Genomic DNA, 27,620 nt, shown 5'->3' on the forward strand with positions numbered 1-27,620 from the left:
AAGATGGTCACAGTCACTGTTTTTTTCTCTTCTGATTACAAGTCACGAAGTTTACGAAGCACCTGCGGTACGGCAACATAAAAAATAACAAAAATCATTCAGTTTTTCCAAATAAAGAATATATTAGTTTCCTTATATGGAAGTGACCGCGTTTTGCAAAAACGACAATTTTCTTGATATGAATATTTGTAATGTCATACAAGAGGGTAATATTGTAACCTTATTATTAATAGCCTGTTATTCTCGGATGAGGGATGAGGAAAGGGGAGCCGCGGAGGGGCTTTTAGCAGCGATTTTTGAATTGAGCTTGAGACAACTTGCGCCAATAGGCGTATATAGGCCGGTGTAGAGTCCTGCCCTTCCTATCACAACTGGAATGTACTTAGAAGAAAGACTGCAATTTTTACGTATTCACCTCTGACTTCATTTTATATAACGGTCTCGGAGACTACGCCTCTAAGTCAACCTTCTCCTCTGAGATATCCTCTCAGAACAGTATCGAAGGGAAAAGAAAATTCGAGCATTTGTGGAAAGTAGAGGCAGTTTCAGACAGGTACCCAGGATTCTCTATGGAGAGGGGGGTGCGCATTCATAGGTGTCATACAAAAAGGATAATATACTGAGAATTTAATCATTAAGAAATGACCCTATTTTCCGGTCCAGGGGAGGGAGGGGGCGTGCACCCCCTGTGCACGCGCCTGTTGATGAGGCCCCGAATTGGGCAATCGGTTTGGACAATGGACGTTCACACAATTGTTGTTTATTGTTAGTTCTGTGATTTCAACACTGTAAACTCTTTTCTGTTTTTTCGTTCTCAGGTTCTATTTACACATTTACCAATTAATTTTTTTTTCCAACGAGAGAACTGGACTAAACAAAGTGCGTGGAGTGGTTTCTAATGTCCCCTGACTACAGCATCACAAGCTGTTCAGTTAAAATGCCTCTTATGCTATGTATTTGAAATATAACATGCCGTGAACATTGTTCACATTTTATCCTATATTTGTCCTTTGCTGATAACCCGATCTTCCTGACCTATTTAGATGCGTGGAGCCACACGGACACCACGCACGCGATAGACAAAAGTACCCGTCCTCGATGGCTCTGCACGCGCTTAACACCCAATACAGAAGGCTATTTTTCAACACGCGTCCTCGATGGCTGTGCACGTGCCGACCACGTGCTGCTTTATTTGTCTGCTATGCTTCGTAGTACACGTCTTTGATGGCTGTGCACGTGCCTGTCACGCAGCCCTGTAAGTGCCGCACGCGCTCAACGCACTGCACATTGTAGCGTCTTTTATCGTGCACGATTGCACCCACTTCATGGCGCAGTTGTAGGATAAATTTTATGACGTCATCGATACATGGAATCTGCGCGTCCTGTAGAATGGAGACGAGCTTGTTGAACTCGCTTTTTTGGTCACACAGCGACTTGCTTTGCTTTTCTAGTAAATAAAAAGACAATAAGATATAATATCTTAATTACTCGACCTTCAGGAACAAGAGTATGTAAGGTTAGTGGTAAAGGGCGCGGTGGAAACGAGGTGCGAGAATTTTTAAGGAGAAGGAGAGCCTTGTATTCTTTGTCGTGCATTCTAATAGCGTAGTGGCAGATATGAGACCATTATATGGGAAGACCAGATTTTGAGTTTGTAACTTGTCTATTAATGTGACCTCTCTGTGTCGGTCTTTGTGTGGGCTTGACTTACTCAATATTTGTTTGACGGAGCGAATGTACGGTACTCCTAGCTTAGTTCGCTCTACTTCACGGAGGTCCGCTGACCAGCATCGTAGTATCTCGATCACGTGCTCCAGGTCGCGTTTCTGCTGAGTCATTATTGCAAGCATCCCCTCCAGGTCGTCAATGCGCTTGCGCAGTGCGCTTTTGTTGCTGTGGATTTTCCTTACTGGCATACGCATGCGCGCTTGTGTTTCGTCGTCGCTGAGCCCGCTGTCCGAAGAATCCCAGAAACCACTGGGCAAGGCTATAGACAGAACATGTGAGTGATATAGGCAGATGCTGATATTAGGGAAGTAAACAACACTAGGTACGTACTCACAGTGCAAACCCAAACCATGGTGTCACGATCACAAACTAAGTACTTACGAGAATAGCAGACTTCACGTTACCAAACATAAAACAATCTGAAATCACAGACAGCTACAATGATATGATCACAACATTTCTTGGAAACAAAAAGAACGGGTAAAGGTGGTGAGAAAATAATGGCACATACTAATTCTTTACAAAACGACTGACACAGGAACAAATATTCTCACAGTATTACTTACACCGTGGGTAAAATACTTCTGAAGCCTGCATAACCTAAACATACAAAACGCAATAATCCTACAAAATGCTTACCTCTTCTCTCGCGACTTTGGCGTCGTCTCGTTTTTGGCGCCGAAGATTCATCACCTTGCTTTAAAATCCCTTTGCGCATGCTCGAAGGTGTCCCCGCCTTACTTCCCTGGGCACTCCTTGACTGTACCCCCCTCCCCTGCGTAACAATATGTCCCTCTGTGGCGGGAATGGTTTCTTTGCGCCACTGTGACAGTCGCGCCTCTACAGCCAATGAGCTTCGCACGTATCGTTGAGGAAAGCTTAGATAGCTGACGCGCATGTTTCGTCTACTTCGCAGGGTCTTTTCCGGTGAGCTGTCAGAATACTCCGAGTCTACGTCGACAGGCTTTGTCATACCTTTTGGCCTGCGCTCGGAGTTGGTTCGCCGTATGTTGCGCCTTGGTTTGAAACTTACAGGGGTTAGGACTTGTAGAGTTGTGTTTGACAAGTCAAGTCTGCCTACACAGGCTTCTTTCACAAGAACGGCCTCTTGGGATTCTTCTGGGGGAATTGGTGAATCGCCGCATTTCTCGATTCCACTGTCCTTCTCGTCCAGATCTGACCGTGCACCTTCAGAGGGACTGGTATCTGATTCCGCTTCGGATTCTACTCTCTTCAATTTTTCGATGATTTCGCTTTTCTTGTCCTCGCTAAAAGTAATAAAAAGTGCGCTTTTCCACAAAACGTATAAAAACTTAAAATAAATATTAGTATATAAAGATAAAATAAATATTAGTATTTGTCTGATATAAATGGAAAGGCAGAGCGTAGAGGGAGAGCATAAGAAATTCACTAAATTGGCGCAGAAGAAAAACACACACACTGCTTCTTGTAATAGTATTTTCCCTTATTACTAACCATGTAATCTCTTTGTTTTCGCAAAGTCTTTCTTCTTCTTTTCTACCACCAAAGTTTTCTTCAGGTTCGTCGAATAAATTGTCAGGTATTTCTGGGGTCTGCTCTCGATTGTGGTCGGAAGTTGACTTTTCTGTTCCAATGTCCTTCTTTTCGTCTGTTTCCTTGTCGATTTCAGGACAAGAATTTGATTCCTTTATCACGTTCTAGAAAGATTAATCAAATGGATCATTAATTGCTCATCATCAACAGCAACACCATCTTCATAATCCAGCATCATTATCATCGTTATTAGCTTTATCGCATCATCATCATAACCACGCCTCGTTATCTAACATAATTTAAGCATTGTCTGCACAATAACCTTAATCATAAACACTAGCAAGCACCATCGTCATAACCATACAGATCACCATCATTATCATCATCATAATCATATTCATCAACACAACCACCACCATCATCATAATCATCTTCATCACCAAAACCTTCATCGTAACAATCTTCATCACCACAACCACCACCAATCATCACATACATTTAATTCCCAAAACCATCACCACCATTATAAATCATCTTCATCAACACAACCACCACCATCATCATAATTATCTTCATCAACACAACCACCACCATCATCATCATAATCATCTTCATCAACACAACCACCACCATCATCATAATCATCTTCATCAACACAACCATCACCACCATTATAAATCATCTTCATCAACACAACCACCATCATCATCATAATTATCTTCATCAACACAACCACCACCATCATCATCATAATCATCTTCATCAACACAACCACAACCACCACCATCATCATAATCATCTTCATCAACACAACCATCACCACCATTATAAATCATCTTCATCAACACAACCATCACCACCATTATAAATTATCTTCATCAACACAACCACCACCACCATCATCATAATCATCTTCATCAACACAACCACCACCATCATCATAATCATCTTCATCAACACAACCATCACCACCATTATAAATCATCTTCATCAACACAACCACCATCATCATAATCATCTTCATCAACACAACCACCACCATCATCTAATCATCTTCATCAACACAATCATCACCACCATTATAAATCATCTTCATCAACACAACCACCATCATCATCATAATCATCTTCATCAACACAACCACCATCATCTGAATCATCTTCATCAACACAACCACCATCATCCTCATAAACATCTTCATCAACACAACCACCATCATCATCATAAACATCTTCATCAACACAACCACCATCATCATCATAATCATCTTCATCAACACAACCACCACCATCATCAAACTGAACATAATTACCACCACCGTCTTTACTAACCCACATCTCAAAAGCATTGTTTTAGATACCCCACACGCAAAATCATTGCCCTCAGCCCTACCTTCATAACCAGTGAGTTGATATTCTTATCCGAGCCATTTTCAACAGTCATCGAGCCACCTTGGTCTGTTTTGAGAACACTAGGGGCTTTCTCAGTTTGACATTCGCTGCTGTTATCTGTATTCATTTTTTCTGCATCATCATTATTTTTCTCCGTCTCGGCTTTCTCCGTCTTGGATCGCAGAGATAATAGTCTGCGCAGCATGATTTTCCTTATGATTCTTTCAAGGTCTAAATTTGCTGAGGAGAAATTTTAAGGTATTGATTGTACATTTTAGAGTTCTCAAAATTACTATCGTATTTACTTACTGCAAGGGCACTTTTTTTTCCTCTTATTTTTTCTTATTGATAACTTTTCGGAGACTTTTGCATAAAAAAAGACTTCCATGGATTTGTGTTAAACTCATCCAGAATTTCGCCGTTTTATACTATTTTAGCGCTAGAGCTACTTACCTCGCGTTCGTTTCAATGTATTACCAGTCGACTCTGACATCTAGCGGGCGGCAGCGTCGTGTATACAAATTGCCGCTTTTAAAAATTCATAGAATTAAGTGAATCGTGCCCTCGGTGACCTCGTGACAACGGTATAATACTCGTTTGTAGAGTATTTTTCTAAGAAATGAAATGTAGAGTAGAAAAGTAGAAAAGTGGGGTTTCAAATTCAGATTGTGAATTTTTTTACACGTGAGTTCTAAGCCCCTTCAAAACAATTTCGAAAATAAAAGTTTCGTGTTTCTCTAATGATGGGACAAGCGGGCACACCCCTAATTGGTGCAAAATAAAGAAATGAGAAATACACCACACCCTTAGGTACTTAATCCATTCTTAGATCACCGCCTCGCACGGAACTGAGATAAATCCCCCAAGACAACACCGATTAACGGAACACCGTTTAACAATTGTTCCACAATAACAGAACGCCCTTGAAGGTCTGTCTATTTAATACGTTTTGTGATTGAGCTTTTCGTGATAATAATCAGTTTATAGAGGTCGTGCGCCTGCTGATCTGCGGTTTTAAATCGATGAAGCTCCTGTGGCGATATGGGACAACAACTCACTTGCTCCGCACGAAAATCGATCAACGAGAAGTCGAGCTTTAATTAGCATAACTGTTTTTATTTGCGCGTTTGTAAAGCCACACGTTAAACTTGTTAATGATCCGAATTTATGATTTGCATATCTGGCGTATTTTCCTATTTTTTTTTCAAGGAGAAATTATTATTATTTTATAGGAGAGCTTTTCCAAAATGGCGTAAATATTTGATAATAAAGATTTACAAACGAGTGAAAATGTAACGTTAAGAAAAGAGGGGAATTTAATAAAGCAAAATTCGTCGACTAATGTGATTTTCACAGTTAAAAGAAAAGTACGCATATGGAAAAGACTCCCAAAGTATTGAATTTGATCGTTATGGATATGTACCTGCTGAAGATTAGGGTTAATTGTTTTACCTGTCCATCGAACTAAGATCATAACTAAACCTGTACCAGCTTCCATGTCAGTGCCAAAAACGAGCATTTGTGATATGTGAAACCAGCAGTATCTATCACAAAAAAGATGAATAGATGGCTAGTCAAGAGAAGGGAGGAATTATGATCGTTATTCATGGCTGAGTATACGAGAACAAGTTACGAGAAGTTGACATTACACATGATGTACCGGCGCCACCTGTTGTAAGCCTGTGAAGTGTTGTTGTCATGGAGACGGCCTTTGACAGACAGCAGCTTGAAGGAAAAAGTTTTTGCGCGATTAAAAAAGCATGAGATGAAGGCTTCTTCCTCGTACTGTATTTCTTAGTTTCGTCATTATTTAAGCAGCTTTTCTCAGTCCCTTTTCATATTGTTTCAGTATTCGTCCCCTTGCATGCGTAACATAGCATAGCATAGTTATAGTGAATCAGAGGCACCGGGAGGGGGGCTGTCGTTACAAAAAACTCAGCAAAAAATATCCGGAGTGTAATTTCATCTTACTTTATTAGACAATTCCTCGATTGTTATACGGCAACATATATTCGCCCTTTATAAGTTTTTTATATAAATACTAAAAATACCGTAAAAATATTTTATCTAAAACTATATGGTGTATACCACACTACAAATAGAACGTTCATAAATATATTGCAATATTGCGATTAACTTGTGCTTTCTATTTACAGTCCTGATAAACAAGTTGCAGTACAGTGTTGATAATCCCGCTCAGCTCTCCCAGATACTGCTTTATGTCTTCCAGTCGAGGGATGTACTCAGACTCATCATACGCGACTCGATTCACTGCATTCCGTATCTCGTCCACGCACTCCACGATCGCGCGGTTTCCCGGTACAGACGCGCGTGCCAGTTCCTCCAATGTGCGGTTGAACGATCCGTGTTCGTTGTTTAATTGTAGTCTTAGTTTACTACACAGATCTCGAACGGGTCTTATACACGGCACGCCATGGCCGTATCTATCAAGCCGCGCACACGTGCTGTTCAACTTTTCCACCGACTCCAATATGTACTCCAGGTCTTCTCGCTCAAGGGATCGCTCATCTCGCACGCTGTCGTCCGAGCTTTCTGAGGAAGACCGCCTTCGTGGTTGCGAGGCTGTACCGCGTCCTTTGCGATTACTATGTTCTTGGACCTCCATTGCAAACTTGTTCAGGTTCTCAAGGCTTTTCCAGGTGCGACGTAAGTTTGATCTATGAACGACGTGATGACTCATGTTTGAGGGCTATTTTTTTCCCTTTTTACTTGTCGCGGATTTTAAAGATGATACGCGTTGCAGAAGGCTTACTGTTATTGTTTTTGTCAGGTTTGACGAACCGCTTGTAGCTATCACTGTCTCGTGGTCTTGGGTGGGGCACACATGATCTCATCCTAATGACTCCAGAAACCAATCACTTGTAAGATACTCCCAAACAGAAAACGGTGCGAGTCGAACAGAAATATGTATACAGCGAGAAACATTCAATATCATACTGGTTTTGAATTTATTCTAAAAAATTTCAGGACATTTCCCTTGCACTTTGCGAAATATCGGCCCGTGGATGACGGAGATACGTGAACATTTTTACTCCGTTTTGTGCATGCCTTGATGAGCCCGATTCTGGTGTTTTTCCTAGCTAATTATTTATATTTCTAAAATGCATTGTAATTTAGGTGGCGGTGGTTGTGGGTGGCGTGCAATGTATTGGGGTCGCCAATGTATTTTTCTATGGGAGGAGGGCCTCAGTCTAAATATTTTTCTTGTATTAGGAAACCCCAATTTGATTGTTGATGTCTGAAGGAGAGTTCACGTTTCTCTGCTCGATGTGGTTTATAGAATTTCGCCTTACCTTTGCTATGGTCCAAGTCTTTTTTCTGCTTTTTTCTTTCAAAGGGGGTAGGGGGGGATTTTGTTACCGACCCGTCAGATATATTGGTCGGTCCCTTGGGGTAGGGGGGTGGGGGATTTTTATCAATGTGTCCCTTGTCCTGAAAGGGGGGTCCAAATCCCGTTTCCCGGCCGTTATTTTTGCCAAATCGTTTTACTCCCTTCAGGACTCTCTTTGTGTGAAGTCAGACTTAAATAGGAAGTGGATGGTGTACAAGTAAATTAAAAAAGGAAATAACTAGAATTCACAATTTCATAATTTCTGCGCTTTTGGACTTCCAGCACAATTTTTGGAATAATTCTGCGTGTTTTCCCTTTTTCCTACAAAGACAACATACTTTTGTTTAGCTTCGAATAATTGTACGTGTTTTGCTGCAAGGAGACGTGGTTCGGTATTTCATGTATTCAATCGTTTACCATAATGACTCTGACTCTTTAGCCAATCGTTAATGACTAGCTCATTGGGATTAACGAGGCATCGGTTCCGGTGCGTCTACGTTTTTAGCAAAGAGTTGTATTTTGCAAAAGAACCCTTCAAAGAAGAGAAAGCGCATTTCGTCCTCGATGGCTGAAGAAAAACCTTTAGTTTCTTGTGGTAAGCAAAAAAAGAAAATAACATATTTTGGATAGATTCAATCAATTAAATGATACTACTATTTTACACAAATTCACAATAGGTCGTGTTTTAAATTTATAGCTATCAATTTGATAACTGCAATTTTATTTTCAAAATGTCGATTGCTTTTGGCTTAGAAATCACTGGGGTTAAGAATGAATTAGCTGAATTGGTTGCATTTTTTTTTAACTCAAGAAGCCGTTCTTTCTATCATTTATTTTCTTAAACCCCAAACACAAGTGTGAGGATTTTCACGCGTTCTTTCTGTCAAGTGACAAAATATTATCAGTTTTTGCTCAGGTGCGTTCGTTTGTTCTAAATTTCGAATTTAAGTGTTTACGTCAAAATTTAATATTCTATGAAACCTCAATAAACCTGAAAGCAGTGGATTTCTATTTGGAAAACTGTAAGCTCATTTTAAAGGCTCCGACCTTATGAGTTATATCATTTTTTTTATTAAATGTGTTTTAATGATATTGAAAATAGTAGACAATGCGCATATTTTATATCTCCCATTTCTATCTTATATTTTCCCGAATCTTTATTTATTTTCTTTCTGTCGCAAAAGCCTTGCCTTCCGGTATTGCCACAGGGAAATTTAAATTTTATTTAGGATCTGGATTAGAGAAAAAATCTTTGATATTTGTTGAGCAAAAGTAGTTTCTCATTAATTTCATTTTATGGCTCGTAATGGCTTTTTTTATTGCATTATCTAGACTCTATCGCAAGCATCACGCTTCCTATCATGGAATCGTATATATGTTATGGTATGTTTTCTCTCGATAGTCGACTTTGTGGTTTAAAATAAATAAGATTCGGTGGAGTTCAAAATTGTTAAAATGTTTTTTTTTCTCATATAAGCTGTTTTTTTCTAAATTGGATTTTGTGGAATTCATTGTATAAATAAAGAAATAATGTGTTATTTATAATCTTGCGTGCTACCTTCGTTAATAAAACGGCAAAAAAGTTCAACGTACTAATGTGAATAATTTCAGAGAGACAACCAATTTATCAACAAATAAAATGCCCCATTTTTTTTGTTGGTTTATTCAAAAGGGCGAAGAATTTGCTGATGAGTGCTTTTTGTTGTTGCAAGCTTCCTCGTGTTTTCGACACGAAAAGTGTTCAAATGTTTCGTCACTCTATTGCCCTCATTGTCCCCACTAATGACGGGAAAACGGACTGTGGTCTCACTGAAACGGGCTCGAGCCTACGCCGCTTAAAAGATTGGTTCAAATTGAGCCCTTGTGGTTTTATGGATGAATGGAGTATTATTGTCAGTGAGAAACATAACTGGGTTTAGTAGCAATAAAACGACCTCAGATAAAAAATCACGATTTTATCTCTATCTGCGCCTTTTAGTCTCTCAAGCTGACGCTTAGTCGGATGACCATGCCCTTGGTGGTATACGAGCTTTCGTGACGTCAAACTATTAACAGTTTTAGTGTAGCATGGTGTGCGTTATGTGGTGGAATAAAAGATGTAAATCTGTTATTTATGGTGTATTGTTGGTGAGCCTATACTAGTCATTATCAATAGATCACTATCATTCTTCTACTTTATGACCCGTACGACCCTAGTCTTAATCGAACATCCGAATCTGGCTTCAAACTGAAGATCCCTTTTGATGGATCTACAAAACATCAGCTACCATATGCACTATGCAGGCACTACATAGCCCAACTGAAGACTCTGTCTTTCTTCAGAGGCTGTGATACGGAGTAACAAGTCCGGAATGTCGCGGTTTTCGCTGAAGAAACGCAGTTTTTTAAAGGTAAGCGTCGCACATATAAAAACACACATCAAGAAAATCACCTGCTTTGCGCTAGCGTTATTGTGTGTTGTCAAATGGATTCCTCCAATTACCGCTTTAGTACTTGTTTGATTAAGTAATGTTTCTCCGAGTGTAAGAAACTCGAAGCGCTAAAGGTATTGAGGTTCAAGGTAGGAAATATTCTGGAATTCTCCGACATGGTTTGAGAATCTAGACCGTCAGGTCACATTTTATTAACATAACGACATAACATTTATAGACACACTGAGATGGGTGGATTTGGATGGATTATCGCCGCGTTGAGCACCCAAAAATAAATAAAAGAAAAACATAATCCACAAATGTTGAAGGCGGGAAATATGGTTGCACGGAACATTAGTACAATTTATCATATATATTAACTCTACTATCTCGGTTGTGACTCCGACACAACCGAGAAAATCTCTATTAAAGAATTAAATCTGGTGGACGACTCTGCTAAACTTAATTCTCTTTTCTCTTTTCCCTTTCTTTAATTTGTTTATTCATTACCCACTATGAATGTATTCATCCTAGCATCTATTTACTAGCACATATTTTATGATTTATCCACTTAAACCAGCTTCCCGCAGTGATTCATGGGTATCACACACAAAAAAAAAATGAGCGTAAATAAATGCAAACACGGGAAGAAAGCTTTAGCATTCTTGTTTATGTTATACCATGATTCAGCTATTTATATATTACCCATGAAACACTTCGGGTTACGATATGATACATATTATTCTCTGAATTCACAAATCATTCATTACAATGATTTGACTAACAAAACTTTTACTCATCTTGTTTTATGCTCTCGGCGACTTCCCGCATTTTCTAGTCATCATTGTAATTATTCTCATTATCGTTATCAAATCATCATCGATTGGGTAGTCATAATTAGTAACCATCATTGCACCAGGGCCATTCTCGTTCCCAAACTCCCAAAATAGCGCAACTTTTTTTTCGGTCACGCAACACTCAGAACAACCTCGTCCCCAAGGACTTTTGGCTAGACGCCATATTAAAATTACCCAGAAGACTCTGGTGGCAAGGTTGTAGCCAGACGACTAGTGCCCGGGAGCTTACAAGCACGGACGGAATTGTTTTCGAAAATTTGGATTCCTGTGGCTCCAAGGGATCGGCTTCAGCTTTCTCCCGTTTTCAAAACATTTTTTTTTCGAATGACTTGAGAGAACCGGCTAACAGAGTAACTGAAAAAAAAATCCACACCTACCACTTTACAAATGTTGGCTATATCTTTTGCCAACGAAAGCTTCAAAATAGATTATAGAGGTTAAAGATGTTAAAAGATGCAATGACTTAAAAACTGGCTACTATATTACTATATTAAGGCCTGGGTAGTTTCTCTTAGCATAGAATATGACTTTTTGTCTTAAACTTTATTAACGTCGCCTTTAATTTATCCTTTTTGGCAAGATGATTAAAGTTGACGGCCTTAACATTTTCGTTATGTCTTCTTGCTGGTGATTAGGCGTTTCCAGATAGTGCTCCCAAAAAGCCAGAGAACTGCTCCCAAAAAGCCAGAGAAGTGTTCCCAAAAACACCCAAAAAGTGCTTAAAAAGTGCTCCAAAATCAAAATAGTGCTCATTGGCGAAAAGAAAATTATCGTATATTTTTAAAAATTTTTAGAGATAAGTTCTGTTTTAATTAAAAACGAATAAAAGAAAGAATATTGCTTTTATTAAATACATGCATTAGAGTATCTTGTATTGTTGTCCATGAACGGGTAAATCACACTTTAGTGTATAAGAACTAACTGTATAATAAATGACTTTGTTCTCTTTTGTGTTTGTTTACCCTTGTTATTTGGATACTTCTAAAAAAACAATGTTCATTTACAAACATCACCAATGTCAATAATGTTAAACCTGATAACAGACCTTAATTATAACGAGAAATAATTATAATAGATGTAAAACAGGAAAACATGGCAAACAGATCTTCTAGATCAGGCATTCTATTTTTGTAATGAACTCAACAGGCTACCCAATATTTGTGGTTACCAAAGCACAGCCTACCTATTAAAATGTCGAAATCACAAGTCTTAGAGTTTTAGCCTAGTTGAGAAAATATTATTTGTAGTTAAGGAAACTAGAAATGTCTATATAAGACAACAAAACCTAGTAACTTGGGTTTAAAAAGCTAGAAGTTGACTTGTTTACCCAAAAAGTGCTCTCTGATCAAAATAGTGCTCCCAAACCCAAATTGCGCAAAAATAGTGCCGAGCACAATCTGGAAAGGCCTACTGGTGATGACGTCACATCATAGATCACGTGACATTTTTTTGCCTTTCCGCCGGTGGGGAAAACAGCTTGGACAAAGGTGTTTACTAAATTAGTGTTGACTTTATGTGTGTCATATGATAGCGTTTTAGCATCCTGAATTTTCTCTGCCGTTAACAAGATATTAAATATTTTGTCAAGTCACGTGAACTGCTGCGAAATAAAATGTTGATTTGTGACCGAAGGGCTAAACTTTTCTTGCCGGTTAAGACATCGGTGTGCAGACGTGTTTCAAAGGAACAAAAAAAAACCTGCGATGTTTTCTTTTGCATATCCACCAGCGGAGAATTTTGAAATATTGATTTGCAAAAGTCACGTGATCGGCTGGATGACGTCATCACTCAAAATAAAATACTACCAAACAGCTAACATTGCCAAGTTTGATGCCTAAGAATATACCTAGGAGATAACTTATCTTTGTACTCAAGTATATACTTGAGTACAAAAATCGCTCGGTAATCGCGCCACAGGAATCCCGCTTGGATATTTTATCCAAAGGTCAAACAAGATCATTAGGCTTTCTGCCCCCCCCCCCCCCCCTCCCCAAATAAAAAGTGCTTTTCTAGAGATTTTAATTCGGAAATCATCAAATAAATTTAAAGTTTTGCTTTAAAGTCTCGCCTGCAGTTAATTTCTTAATTTAAACGGGGTATATTACATTGTTTTTTGAAGTCATTAGCTTAACACTTATCATTTTCTTCATTGTCCACATATATATCTTTGGACTGCCTTGTGAATTGAATGGTAGCCAATCCACACAATACAATAGCGCCTACCTTGCATAAAATGACGCCTCTGCTCTATATGAGGTTTTTTTTAGACCGTTGATCTACTGCCCTCGTACACAAGGCACTAACCCAAGTGATTTGACACGGTACTGCTTCAAGTTGGGTTGTCCAGAATTTGGGCAACCATTTTTTATCATAACAGAGGTTCGCAGGCAGACATGGACACGCCTTATGTTTTATAAAAATTGAAAAGCCAAACATTGACACAGCACTTTGGGCTCCTCAATGTAAGCATTTGTTGTTTTGTCATACTGCTTTAAGCGACTCCACTTCTCGGAAATTAACAAATCATATATGCACAAAAAAATAAAACTAATACTGTAAAGTATGGATCAAAAGCACTTCACTTGAAATCATTAGAGTTCTTTCTATCTGAAGTTTTAACAGCCCGCCCCCGTACTTTGTACGTTTTGTTTCGCACCTAGACAGCTGAACAAGCTTTGATCAAACATGAGAGCGTTTTGCATTCTAATTTTCGACATACATTATTTATATTTTCTCATTGGGTACGGGCAACTACCATCTAAAAAGTAGAAATTTAGGCAAATATTAATGTTTTTTACTAGTGATGACGAGCATGGCATATGCAAACAAGCACCAGTTAAAAACATTATCTTATTTGAATTTGACGCATCTGAGATCTTGCTACACTAGATCTAGCGACCATTACTAATAATTCTTTAGATTTGATTGTCTTCGGCAACAGGCGAATATAATTTACATAAATTTATAGTTGTGGACAAGGTATACCTAACGATCTCATTGATCGAGCGAGAATTTGTAACGTGAAAATTGTAATGTGCTTACAAGGACGAATTTAGTTTGAAGTCTTCGTTGGGGCGATGAGTGATCGAGGGTAGAAATGAACGGTTATGTACGAGAGAAAGACGTGGTTGTTCCTCAATAACAGCGGAAAGTCCTCATACGGAAAGAGAAGTTTAATGGTTTGTTATTGTGGCAAAAAGAAAATATCATTGATTCTGTTTTCTAAGGACTCATACACAACGTGGTTGAAAAGATTTGCCACGTGGTGTCCTATCGAAAATTTGGGTATATAATATTCAGAGGACTATACGAACCTAAGAAGTAGCGTAATTTTTTATGGCTTGGAACAATGTTAGGAGTCTTTTACGTGGCATTCCGGGATCCGAGAGCAATCGAACGAATGATTTGGATGGAGATGAACAAAATCTAAGTCAACAGATAGCCAAACAAGACAATAAGGAATGGATACCACAAAGACGACTTTGTGAAAACCCACATACGAAACTAGGCGAACGTAGATCACTCGATTTTCTCACAGTTCCCGCTTATTCTGAGCCTTTAAGACGAACCTCCTCGGTAGGAGGTCGAATCGATGTAGTCGAAAAACGTGGAAGTCGCAGTGCCAGTCTGCTTTCTGCGACTTGTTACAATGATTTAGGCGGTTCGAGCTTGGGCAGTCGCGAACGGTTTTTGTTTAATGGCTCAGCGCGAGGGCAGAAGCGTGTTCCTGTACGGGAGATATTCGGAAAGCAATCGATTGAGGATTTATCAGCTGCAAAATTCACTTATTGGTCTCAGGTAGGTGATAAAATGTATCTTTCAAAGTTGAACTATTAAATTTTGTTCTTCTTTTTAATATAAATATATGTATACTAAATGATTTTCTTTTGAGAAACTAACGGCTACTAGAAGATGTTAACCGATCTATTTTCACGTTTGCATTTTGTTTCTGTGACATTGATACTCTCGTAACGTAGTCATTACGGGGGAGTTCAGTAAGATAAGAAAAACATGGTTAACCGTATGAAAAGTTTATCGCTATATTTTGAACCAGAAGCTTTATGATAAACCAAACCCTATTTTTTTTAAAGTAAACCTTCTCGAAGCCCTTCATAAGTTTCCATGGTAATTCATTACAATAAATAACCGAGCGACTGATTCCCTGATTAATACTTACTTTTTATTTTTTCAAATAGCATGCAAAAATGGCTTATCTAAAGTTGCCAATATACAAGGCTTAAGCATAACTCCTGCCGAGGATGGTATATTTCAAATGTCATTTTCAATAATGAAAAGAGCAATTTAGATTATATTTCAGAGGATGATGGTACGTCTGAATAAGTCCCATCTCTCTCTAGTCCCTCTCGACCTTTTAGAATAAGTAAGAAGCGATACATAACATTTGAAAAAAAAAAGAAAGTGAAGTATATCTTCGCCATTTCTCTGACCAGCTCTGACTTTAAAAGCCTGATAAATGTTGTTGATGGAGATATGTTCTGAATCTAAATAATGATCGTAATAATCAATTCTATAGTGTTTTTGCCATTTGGTTAAAAATGACAAGGATTAATTTTGTTCAGTGAGAGTGATATTATCACATCCTTACAATATTTATTTGGTTGATTTATTCCCTATCCATTACAGGATATCTGTCACCGGAAACCGGGATTTTCTTGTTTCGTGTTTGGTTTAGTTTTCCCATCGTTAATGGCATTTAGTTCTATTCTCAGACGAGGGATAATGAATTTTATAATGAATTTTATAAGGAAATCCTTGGCCCTCCTTATGAGCGTTGGGAACAATAGAAAATCCAAAAACGCTTACCGTTCGGCCATTGATTTATCTGCTTGTCTGTCCCAAGTCGGGACTTCAGTTTATTCTGTTTATCCGCGCACACACCCATAAATATCAATTCATTTATTCATTTATCTGAACAATTACATCGTTTCTCGGCTTACACGTACTTTTTTGCCAGTTCAAATTTGTTTAATTTGCTCAAATTTGCATTCCATTTCCATTTTTCATAGCAACTTTTTACCGACAGTCCAATAGGCTGTTTTTCTTGTCTCCTCAAGAGAGAGACTACCCGATTTCTTCCTCCAGGAAACAAACTATCAGTTTATGTCTGTTTGTTTGAGCACTCATTATCTTTTCTATCTATTACCAGACAGGGTGGGGCACTGGGGGCACGTGCCCCCCGAAATGTTTAAAAATTTTAAGATAAGGGGGGCTGTGTACCCCATCATTTTCTAATTCGTGGCCTGCTACGACACTGATAGCCATGATATAATAGTTCCTTTGAGAAGAAAATGCGTTTAATGCTATTCTGCTATAAATCTAAGCTACAAACATTACATGACGGACCATAGCGGGATGGACAAATGCCCAAAAACTCTGGCACTGCTTAGCATTTTCCAAAGAAAAATCAATTTGTACGGCCAGTAGTAGAGTCGTGTGTTTTATATTGTGTCCTGCCGTAGCTAGAAAACCTTGTTCAGGGGGGGAGGGGGCAAGCCAAAGATATTTCTATATTGCTTCGAGGGGGGCAGACACTACCTTTCCATATGTCTTTTGCAAAATTCCGCTGCTTTTCTAAGGTACCCCCCTTGCCCCCGTACGTGCTAGCTACGGCCCTGTCAAAGCACAACCGCAGTGCTTTTATAGTGGGCCCTAGTTCGCTGGAAATGGCGCTCCTGGTAGGCTTGTCTTGTTCGAACCGATTAAAATGAAGATCAACTTTATATATAGAAGTGAGGCTATTTATTTGTGTTAAAATGTTCAACATCATTCTAAGATTCCTGAATGATAAACAAAGTGGTGGTAGACTATTTTATAAACTGCTTTTCCTATTTTAGCTTTTGAAGCAAACTATCTTGCCGTGGATAGGGAGGGGCTGGCGTGAAGATAAGGGGTGGCTACTAAAGCTAAATGCTTGTTTAGTAGTCGTAGGGGTTCGGGTGCGCCCACGACGACACAACGGCTTGGAACCGAGTCCTTTCATGAGTTTGGGATACCTTAGCCCCCTACACCCCCCCCCCCCCCCCCCCCACCTTCGCACCATCTCTCCCCCTCCGATGCTCCACGTCCCGCTATGCTCGTATAAAGCAAAACATGAAGTGTAGCGTGACAGCGATCTTGATACAAATCATTTGAAGTTCGCGGTCTCGTTAAGCTCACGCTTCGATACGGCACGACACGGCTCATCGCGGTAGTTTGCGGTAGTTTGTGGTTTAGCTTTCCTGTCGTATGACTCCAAACTAATTGATAAAATGCGATTAGTAGTTCATCGAGCCTCTATACTCACCTGGCTTGCTCTCCAAGGTAATAATTGATCTAATGCATGTCCTTTTTTCAAAACATACACCTTTTTCGACGAACTATCGCGGATTTCCTTATAGATTAATTATATCAAGTCAAATCATTTGTACTAATCTTTTTTTCGCACAATGCTGTCTGATGCTAAGTGGTGAAATAATGTTTTGCGCAAGTGATATTATTTGCTGTTGACTACAACACGCTTGATTACAATGAAACCAACACTGGTGCATTATTTTATGAGTTATATTATATATTCCATTATTCTCTAAGGATTGGCGAATTCCTTGTTGACAAGCCGTCGACAACTACTTTAGTTGACATTATCACATAAAAATATTCAGAGCAAAACAAATCGAGATTTTCCGGTTTTTATCTCCTTTGGACGAATACATGTGGTGATCTCCATTCGCTATGCAATGGCAGACTGGATAATTAGTTTTCTGAAGGTACGTAGGTTGAACATAACTTTTAAATTTTGAAGTAAGATTGCTGCCGCAATTACAAGATTTAGTCTTTTAAAGGTATTTAAGTTAGAAATAGTCGCTTTGTGGGCAATATGGTACGCTAGCGAAATTGAAAAAAGGAGCCCAATGTATAGAATGCAGTAGGTCAGCGCATTTATGGAAAATTTTAGCAAAATATTGAAATAGATATTCGAATAGCTGTTTGGTTTCGAGCCTCTTTTTCTCATAGAAAAAAAACACAATCAATATTTACAGAAAAGACATGCGTTACTAATACGTGAAAAAAGGAATTACTAATTCAAACAGATAATATTTTTCCATTATCAATTTTCGCTCAGGATTCATTTAAGTTTTTCTCCTTGTGTACCATTTTTCTTTTTCGTATTATTCAAGCCATATTCGAGAGAGTCGTAACGTTTCCGGCGGCTAAGCCGGAAAGAAAGAAAACCCAAAGAATATAAAATAAAAACACAATCATGTGATAAACATAAGGTTACGGTCATAATGCACCTTTCAAGCGAGTTTCTTGGATTTTTCTGTGTTATTTTAGACAGTAGTATCCTTTATACTAATCATTTTTTTAAAATATATCATTTCTGTGGACCATAGCTTATTAGGCTTTTTTCTTCAAGTCACTAGCTGTGACGATTTTGACGATTTTGTGGTTGGAAAATTGACAGAGATGAGTTATCTCCTAGGTATATTCTTAGGCATTCTTGCCTAATATGCAGATCATGTTACTTCTAAAATTTTACGCGAACCACATTTTTGAAAAATATACTATATAAAGGTGTGAGAGAGATGAGATTTGCTTATACATTGGGTTCTTTTAAGACTTAAAAGAACCCAATGTAACGCTGGTATTCGTGTAGCCAGGGTTTGCAGAGAATACGCAGCTTATTAGACAAAGATATCATTACAAAAAAGCGCGAAGCTCGAACTCACGGATGCAAAAGGCGCACACCCCACTCCTCCCCCTCAGCAGATGTTCGCTATACCTGAGAGGGGGAGGGGGGGTTGTTAAGAGATGACTAGTCTAAACAGAGAAAGATGCAGGACGCAAAATATTGATTATCTGCAGATGCATTACTCGACGATTGTTGAGATGCAGCAAAGACTGAAGAGATATTCACTAACGATCTAGCAATTATTTGAAGTCCAATCACAAGGCCGTAGCAGGGGGTGGGGCACCCCTAATATTTTTAAAAATTAAAAGGAAATGACCAGAAGGGGTTTGGCTGCGCCCCCCCCCCCCCCCCCCCCCCCCATCTTACGTGGCCTGCTAAGGGTCTGAATAATCATGTATAGCCTTTTTTCGGTTTTAGACAGAACTTGATGAAATACATTTGTCTAAATAAGCTCTTCAGACAACCTTCAAAGAAGAATTTGAATTATTTAGTAAACAGAATGTGGTGAAAACGAGCACTTTGGTCAAAATCTAGATAACCACAGATGCTTGAAGATCCAACGCAATTTGCCGCAGCTTTTCACGAACCGAGAAATAAATAGCAATTGCCACTCCCAAAATCCCACTCCTCGAAAATATTTTCCCTTTTTATATGCTTATCCTGGAGAGTTGAGATTAGCGCCATTCCACCTATTCCATTTGCTCGGCTATTATGAGTTTTCCCACAAAGATCCGTATCCAGTAAATATCCTTGCGGTAATTCCACTAAAGTCAGCACTCAAACCGTGTTGTAGGCAATTGTTATCAGTTCGTAAGAGCAAGAGCAAAAGAAAGGTCACCAGAACCAAATTAATAGCAATAAAATGTCAAAAGTTCCCGAAACCACAGAAGCCCATTTGTCGAGTTTGCGTCCTGTTTCAAGGTAAATATTAAAATGGAATATATCCCATTTCCGCATTTGTAAATGCGTGGAAAAAGGACATACACCAATTGTATTCGCTGAATATCGAAGGTGGGGTTAATTTTGTATTTTCAAGGCATAATATTTGTGTTATCACGATCTCTCAAACTCTCCAACACACGCCACTACACTTTACGACAAAATGCTTATCTTCCCGTCTCACCCTCTTTCTAGATACTATCACAAAAATAATTATCAAAGGGGGTCCCTCTTGTTTCATCAAAATTCTCGAACCTTTTTTCCTGATACTCTGTGGCGTTTATTTTCAATGGCCCTTACTAAAAATGGGATGTTTTTCTGAGGAGTTTGAGTAGAGTACCGTGGTGACAGGCGTGTTTTGCATTTAGCTGTTCAGATGACAAATCCGAGTTCGTCAGTGCCGATAGATGGACGATTAGTCTCTAAATTATTCATAGCTTTCGCCAGATGCTCTGGAATTCGCCTGACAGTGTATCGGTAGAAAATGAAACGATCTTTTAGCATCAAAATCACAGACAACCTCGAGAATATAGAATGCAACTTTGATGCCGACCGGACACCATGTCCTGCAAGGACTGCATTCCAAAACGATTTAAGGTACCGGAATTATTAGAAAATGTCAATAATTCTTTTTGAATTATGTTAAAAAATGATTTTCTTCCTTTAATGGCGCCCAAGACAATGAAATAGGAGACATCAAAAATCACAAAACCATGATGACAGTTTCTTTACATTTTGTTCAAAAGTCGCAATTTTACGTGGGAAGTTAATTTCTAAGTAATGTTTCTTTTAAGTATTTTAAGGCTTCTTTCCCATTAGCCTTTATTTGTATCACAATGCAACCATTTAAAAAGTCATAACATAGCAATCTTTAAATGGACACTTTGTGATCCTTCTTCTTTGTTTGATTTAAGACCTTAAGGCTTTTTGTCTAATTGCCTTTTTTCCGGCTTAAATAAGTGAAGGGATGTTTCACTTTCAGTGACCCCTTTTATTAAAGCTTCACTACACCTCCCATAATTTCATTTATAGGATATCGCAAATCTTTGGATGAAATGGATACTTTAAATCATACTTAGAATAACATAGTAAGTGCGTCCTAAAAAGAGAAGGATAATAAAATATGAAGTTTATTAAAAATGATCCATATCAAAAAATAGATGTTTTACGAATTTCTTGGTGGAAAAATTAAACAGCAGAAATAAACACGTGAATAAATCATTGTTACGGGTTTTAGGGGAATGCACGATCTGCGCATCTAGTTTTTTTTTTTTTTTTAAAGTATTAACAATAGTATTGAAAATTCCTGAAGCATTCTTTAGGCTAGCTACTTGCTCTATGGACTTTAGAGTTAATTCATAATATAGTCTCTGGGACAGAATTGTTTATTTCCCATGTCAAGAAAAAGATTCAAATTTTACTTATGATTTTGCTTGTAAATGAATTTTTTTTTGCATTGGGAAGGATTTGAATGTTATTTATAATATAATCTGAGAATGAATTTTTTTTTTGCAGTCAGGGGAAGGGGCCGATGGCGAGAAGGAAACTCTGCACAGTCTTGCGCGGCGAGGAAACACACAGGAAATCCGCGTATTGCTTCAGCAAAATGAGGGTAAGTACCATAGCATAACAACACGGAGAAGTATCTTTTCTATGGGAGCAATTTATTTCGATTTCAATGGGAGTCTCTCCCAAGAGAAGTAGGTCGTGTCGATTGTCTCGCATCTCGCATCTCGCATCTCATGTAAAATTTGAAAGAGATTTCAAGAAAATAAACGAAGCTCAGAAAGTCCGTATTTTCCAGCCGCCTTGAAACCATTGGTTCGCCAAAGGTAACGTAACTTCTTTTAGATATCGACAAGCGTGACTCGTACGGCAAGACCCCCCTTCACTGCGCAGTCTCCGCCGGACAACTTGCGGCCGTCAAGTATCTTCTGCATTGCCATGCCAACCCGAATCTGAAAGATCACCGAGAGGAGGCACCGCTACACGCGGCCGTCAGGACAGGAAATGTTGACGTCGTCGAGGTATGACGTCACTGTTGTCGTGGTAACGACATTACTTTTAGCAGTAGTCTCGCTTGGGTTGCGCCGCCATTATGGTTGTAGGCCATGTCACGTTGAGTTGTAGGTAACTTGCAAATCAGTTGCGAATTCCAGGTGATTCATAGGGTGGCTCAATTTATGAAATTATAACTAATTTTTTAAATCTGACCCTAAAAAAAGGCATCATGTGTTGGTTTTATTAAACCCGTGGAACAATCCCTTGATCCGCCGCCACTGCTATAAAAACTAGTGATTATGATATAATAGAAAATCCACAAAATACGATTCTGCAGCCCTTTTTGAATCTCACACAAAAGATAAGAATAATTTACCAATCTTTGCTTGTTTTGCTGCCTTTTGGCTTTTTAAACCACAAGAGATACTATGTAATTTTTGAGGTGTTAAAATTTTACTCGTTTTGTTGTTTTAGAAGGCATTGTTGAACCACAAAAATTTTTATTTTGAGTTATCGAAAAAATTCAGGTTTTTCTGCGTGTGTGTTTTAATGCGTTCGTTTTGCTGTTTAAGGCTTTGCTAAACCACAAGGCGACAAATGTGAACATCGAGGGGCGTAACAAGTACACCCCCCTACACATCGCCGCATACCTGGAGCACCGTAACGCACTCGAGATCTGCCAGAAACTGGTAAGCACCCGTGGCGCAGGCATTCCAGACAGGGAAAAGTGTCTCAGGCACAGCCGCTATTTTGTCATCCAAGCAAATCATCAAGCGTGAGAAGCTAGTGCGATATATTTGATTGGATTTCGCAGATCAGTATAACAGTATAATACAATAATAGTAAAAGCATAACTTTTTTCTCGAGATTCTATCACGGAATGAATGGAAGCATAATTACTGACAAAGATGTGGCTGGCTCTCTATCTCGCTTTGGTATTCCTGTGGACAAAAGGAGAAATACAAATACCTTAGGCGTTCTTTGTGCCATAGGTAGCCCAAATCTGTCAATCAAAGTATGAAAAGATAAACATTTGCCTTGTGTTATCTCTAACTTGCCCTAGCCGTCACGCGTTTATACTAAAGCTATCGTTGCATGCAAAAATGGAGCTTTCCCGCGGGTATGCATTTATGTGGTTGTATGCCTGCAACAAGTCAACTTTTTGGCGACGGTGTCATCTTTGATTGACAGCTGGATGGTGGCGCGAATGTGACGTTGCGTGGAAGTGATCACATGACCCCGCTGAGCGTGGCTACGATGAAAGGTGCTCATGAAACCATGGAGCTGTTCTTTAAGAAAAGTAAGTAGCGTGTGGCACTCGATCTTGATGATTTAAATAAAAAGGAGCTTCTACCGGATTTACAACACAGAACCCTTCTACCCTCTCAGAGTCATATGATACTTTTAGTATAAAGGATGAGCAGCGGTAAAGACTGGCTTTAATTAAAAATGAAGAGAACTCCTTTGAGGTGGGTCCCGTTTAAAAGAAAGCAAAAAGTTTATAGAATATTTTGTGTAGAATTTTACGCATAGAAAAACATTATCAACAGGCGCCACTTGGGACCAACTAATTGGCCTATGCGGGTGTTCCCGCTATTTCACTTGTCTTTTTTCTTCTAGTTTTCAGCAGTTTCTTACGCTTAGTTTGCTTGTTGAGTTAAATTACAACAATATGATGGATGAAATAACATAGCAGTTATCGTTATTTCCTTGTAATCTAGTCCTTGTCACCGGCAGGTCACGAGCTCCAGAACGACCCTAAGAAATCGATGGACATTTTGTACAGCGTGGATTATGAAGGAAGCACACTTTTACACCTCGCTATCGACAGTGGCTCACTCAAGGCCGTCCTTCTCTGTCTGGACCAGGGGTGTTCCCTCACCGCTATACGGGTCAGCACCGGGAAGGGTGGGGAGGGAGGGGAATGTCACGGTAGTCGTTTTAGTATTGCCATTCAAGGTAGTCCTTGTGTCCGGAACAAGGGACCCTGCCACAGACAGTGTCAGATCGTGGGAGGATCAGGGAAGGGGGCAAGGTACGGTAAAAACACGGACGCATACAAAATAAAACTGGGCAAAATAACGAGAGAAGCCCCCTTTTTACAGACACAGTACGCCACACCCACCCTCCAGAACAGCCTTCAACAGCTGATAATGGTGCACTTCTATTTATTTGAAACGGCATTTCTTATGTTGAAATGAGTCAATGAATATATCTGCTCGTGTGCTCTCCTCGTACAGCGTGTTGATGGCGGCTCGCCCATCCACCTGGCCTGCAGGCTCGGCGCCCTGGACATCGTGCAGTGTCTTCATCAGCATGACCCCTCGACCTTCATCTCCATACTTCTGGACAGGGAAGGCATGACCCCCTTGCACAGGTAATACATGACCTCTTTTTGCCGGGACGGCCACACCCTTTTACTTCTTGTACAAGTATACATGACCTCTGTTTGCTGGGACGAGCACACCAGCGGATCACAGGTGAAATGCGCAGGCCAACAAATAAAGTAGAATCTTCATAGCACGGGCCTCCTTAAAGCGGGCACCCCAATATTACGGAATCCTTTGTGGTCCCGAGTTTTTCTTTATATAGGAGCTGGAATGTATCCATTACATATGTAACCTTAGTCTCTCTTCTTCAGGGCGGCGATGTTTAACCATGAAGGCGTTGTGCGATTCATTATTGAACAAGTGAGTATGACGATGGTGATGCTTATAGATAATGATGGTACTGATAAGGTGGTGGTGGTGGTGGTGATAGTTGTGGTAGTGCTGTTTGTTGGTGATGGTGATGGTTGGTGATGATGATAAGAGTTGTGAGAGTTTTAATGAAGATAAAAATGACGACGATGATTATAATGATATGACTCGTACCATCAGGGTCTAGACCTCAACCCTCGCGATAAGGAAAAGTGTACGCCGCTGCTACTGGCTGCAGCACATGGCTGCTCCAACGTCGTCTCCCTGCTGCTAGACAAGGGCGCGGACGTCTCGTGCAAAGATGACAAAAACCGGACAGCATTGCACTGGGCCGTCGGTCAGGACAAGACTATCGAGGGGTTACTTGATGTATGTTCTTCGTTTGTTTTGCTGCTGACTTTGAAGTAGTAAAAAACATAAAATATGTTGGCATACATCTTTAGGGATACAGGGATACAAAACTGGGTAGAGAGAGGGGGTGACAAAAAGCTAAAACAAAATCTCGCCTCTTCCCTTTTGCTTTGCCTTGTTTTCAAGGCCATTCACATGATCTACTCTTCGTCTTTGGGGATGATAGGTTGATAAATGAGATTTCGTATTTGAATGGCTTGCCTACATTTTACATTACATTCGACACACTTGTAGACCAGAAAATATTTCTAATGCTAAGAGATCGAAAAGTGTGTTCCAGAACGGCTCGTCCAATTCATTCTTCTTTTCAGGATCCCAGGGTGCAGTCCCTTCAGCTTGTCAACGACCAGGACAGCACGGGTTCCACAACACTCCACTACGCCGCGCAAGGGGGATTCCTCAAGGTACGAAACTTGGTACAGTCTGAATAACGAAGCAGTATTTATACCAACCTGCTTTTGACTTCTCTGTCATGACAACACACCTATCTGCGCATTCCCATGGCGTAACTTATTTCTTATTTTAAAAAATGTACAGGGGAATATAAAATGTACAGGGGAAAGCCTGAAGTGTGTTACTTGGTTCACTCAAATATGCTAATGAGGACTATGTCATTCGCAGCATGACAATTTAAAAAAAAACTTTGATAGACCTCTAGATGCTAGTAATGACTATAATAGACCTTTAGAAGCTAGTAATGGCTATAATAGACTTTCAGAGGTTAGTAATGGCTATAATAGAACTTTTAAGGCTAGTAATGACTATAATAGACCTTTAGAGGCTTGTATTGGTTAAAATAGACCTTTAGAGGCTAGTAATGGCTACAATAGACCTTTTAGAGGCTAGTAATGGCTATAATAGACCTTTAGAGGCTAGTAATGGCTACAATAGACCTTTAGAGGCCAGTGTTGTCGTCAGTTTAATCAGCTTCAAAAGTTTTAATTTTACTTTTAGAGCGTTTTATTGCTTCTGAAGAATGGCGCTGATCCGAGTCTTAAGAACCACAAGCTAGAGACGCCACTACATCTGGCCGCAAGGTGATAAGATTTTCCTACCCCCCCCCCCCTCCCCCCCTTACCCCCATCCACCTCAATAGCATCACGTGGTATAACTGATTGCCACAAACAATAATACAGAAATAATTTAGTCATTCAACGGGAAGTTTGTTTATTGAAAATAACGTTCAACTTTATCCCCAAATGTGAGATGATGGTAGACTATTTCCATACATGCTGTTTTTCCGTCAGCTTATACTGGTATACATACGACATACTGATATCGCTATGTATGACATTCTTAGTCACGGCTGGCTCCCGATCGTCAAGAAGCTGATGGAAGGCCGCCAGACGCGACTTATGAATGTAGGCAACTTAAGTGACCACACGCCTTTGCACCTTGCTGCTTCTAACGGGCAGGAGAAAGTGGTGAAGTTCTTGCTAGACCGCGGGGCCACCATAGAAAGGTATGGACAGAAACCGTTAGAAACCACGCTTTGGTTTCCTGGTTTGTGAATCTTAAAGAAAATAAACATTTCCATAGACAGGTTAAAATCATATGGTATGTGGATTATAGGGACACGGACGGTGGTACAGCTAATAACAATGCGTTTGTGGATTATAGGGACAATGACGGTGGTACAGCTAATAGCAATGGGTTTGTGGTTTATAAGAAGAAGAAACATCTTTTATTTGCACACAAAATTAAGTGTTACATAGGTTGGTTTTTGTTTTATTTTTGTTTTCATTAGAGATATAATATTACTCTTTTTTTTCTTTTTATATTCATATATATATTGAGAGGGAGAGGAGAAAAAAACAACAACCTAGAGTTGCATACCGAGGGGAGACAATGCTTCGGTGCGGGCACCCTAGAATAGCTTGAGAGCTAAACGGGCTAGGGTGCACTTAAATGTTAGGGAAAAAATCCTAGTTTGGAGATCTGGAGGCTGTGTGCATAAGCAAGAACGTACGAGAAAAACACAGATATAGAGACACGACAAGGATACAACAAGGATACGACAAGAATACAAGCTGGTACAAGCAGAGCGGAAAAAGTAAAAGACAAAAGGAAGGAAGGAATATATGGCCAATTAGGTGATAGTATGGGTTACAGGTGAAGATGTGAGTGGGTTAATAGGTGGCGACCATGTCGTCTGACAATGATTTTTGAAGGATTTCATATTTAGGTCTTTGTCATTTTTGGTGAGTTCGTTCCAAATTTGTACACCTCTAAATCTGATGTTGAATTTCCCGTAGTTGGTTCGTGCTTCAGGTAGGGTGTAACTAGATTTAGCAGAAAGTCGGGTGTTGTATTTGTGGGAAATTATATGAAAGAAAGAGTCAAAAGTTGTGGGGAGAGTTCCAGAGTGGTATTGGTACATAAATAGCGCTCTGTGGAAGTAAACTATATCTTTAACCTTGAGAAGTCCTAGTTGTTTGAAGATGGGACATCGAATTTAGAAAAAGTCATAATTCGCATCCCACGTTTTTGAATTATAGAGAGAGGTTTTAGTGTTGTACTATAGGTGTTGCCCCATACTAAATTTTGACAAGATCTCAAATCTCGGTAGTTCTTTTAAATAGTCAATTGATAAGCTCTTAGAGCAAAGACAGCTAGAATTCGAATT

At 39.4% G+C, this 27,620-nt stretch overlaps 3 protein-coding genes across 6 annotated transcripts in view; 1 reads left to right on the top strand and 2 right to left on the bottom strand.

Annotated features, from left to right (window-relative positions):
- Positions 1-744: 744 nt before the first annotated feature.
- Positions 745-5,379, bottom strand: LOC116612330. Its single transcript, XM_048725504.1, has 6 exons — positions 5,088-5,379; positions 4,636-4,874; positions 3,205-3,407; positions 2,368-2,996; positions 1,712-1,987; positions 745-1,447 (listed from the first exon to the last, which is right to left on the bottom strand). The coding sequence occupies exons 1-6, from the start codon at positions 5,125-5,127 to the stop codon at positions 1,200-1,202; spliced, it is 1,635 nt and encodes a 544-aa protein (XP_048581461.1). The 5' UTR covers positions 5,128-5,379; the 3' UTR covers positions 745-1,199.
- A 1,210-nt stretch (positions 5,380-6,589) lies between these two features.
- On the bottom strand, positions 6,590-7,460 carry LOC116612025. The gene has a single exon (XM_032372654.2). The coding sequence runs from the start codon at positions 7,333-7,335 to the stop codon at positions 6,781-6,783; it is 555 nt and encodes a 184-aa protein (XP_032228545.1). The 5' UTR covers positions 7,336-7,460; the 3' UTR covers positions 6,590-6,780.
- Positions 7,461-8,453: 993 nt separating this feature from the next.
- The window catches only part of LOC5504370 (transient receptor potential cation channel subfamily A member 1), a 29,148-nt gene continuing 9,981 nt past the window's right edge, over positions 8,454-27,620 (top strand). The window contains exons 1-13 of one of the 4 annotated variants that reach the window (XM_032372648.2): positions 8,454-8,581; positions 10,309-10,376; positions 21,399-21,495; positions 21,735-21,910; positions 22,457-22,573; positions 23,076-23,184; positions 23,622-23,776; positions 24,125-24,261; positions 24,526-24,574; positions 24,764-24,952; positions 25,306-25,398; positions 25,949-26,031; positions 26,295-26,456. In XM_032372648.2, the coding sequence (XP_032228539.1) occupies positions 8,551-8,581; positions 10,309-10,376; positions 21,399-21,495; positions 21,735-21,910; positions 22,457-22,573; positions 23,076-23,184; positions 23,622-23,776; positions 24,125-24,261; positions 24,526-24,574; positions 24,764-24,952; positions 25,306-25,398; positions 25,949-26,031; positions 26,295-26,456 (1,466 nt within the window). In that variant the 5' untranslated portion in view covers positions 8,454-8,550. Of the gene's footprint in view, positions 8,582-10,308; positions 10,377-14,201; positions 15,053-17,888; positions 18,019-20,322; positions 20,481-21,398; positions 21,496-21,734; positions 21,911-22,456; positions 22,574-23,075; positions 23,185-23,621; positions 23,777-24,124; positions 24,262-24,525; positions 24,575-24,763; positions 24,953-25,305; positions 25,399-25,948; positions 26,032-26,294; positions 26,457-27,620 lie in introns of those variants that run through there. The other 3 variants (XM_032372647.2, XM_032372650.2, XM_032372649.2) reach the window with 3 other exon arrangements.

This window comes from Nematostella vectensis, chromosome 3 (genome assembly GCF_932526225.1).
Source record: "Nematostella vectensis chromosome 3, jaNemVect1.1, whole genome shotgun sequence".
In the NCBI taxonomy this organism is placed as follows: domain Eukaryota; kingdom Metazoa; phylum Cnidaria; class Anthozoa; order Actiniaria; family Edwardsiidae; genus Nematostella; species Nematostella vectensis.

Coding starts and splice junctions, on each gene's coding strand:
- LOC116612330 (XM_048725504.1), bottom strand. CDS start 5,127: ATGTCAGAGTCGACTGGTAATACATTGAAACGAACGCGAG. Junction 4,875..5,087: donor TACATTGAAACGAACGCGAG/GTAAGTAGCTCT, acceptor ATTTCTCCTCAG/CAAATTTAGACCTTGAAAGA. Junction 3,408..4,635: donor TCAACTCACTGGTTATGAAG/GTAGGGCTGAGG, acceptor TAATCTTTCTAG/AACGTGATAAAGGAATCAAA.
- LOC116612025 (XM_032372654.2), bottom strand. CDS start 7,335: ATGAGTCATCACGTCGTTCATAGATCAAACTTACGTCGCACCTGGAAA.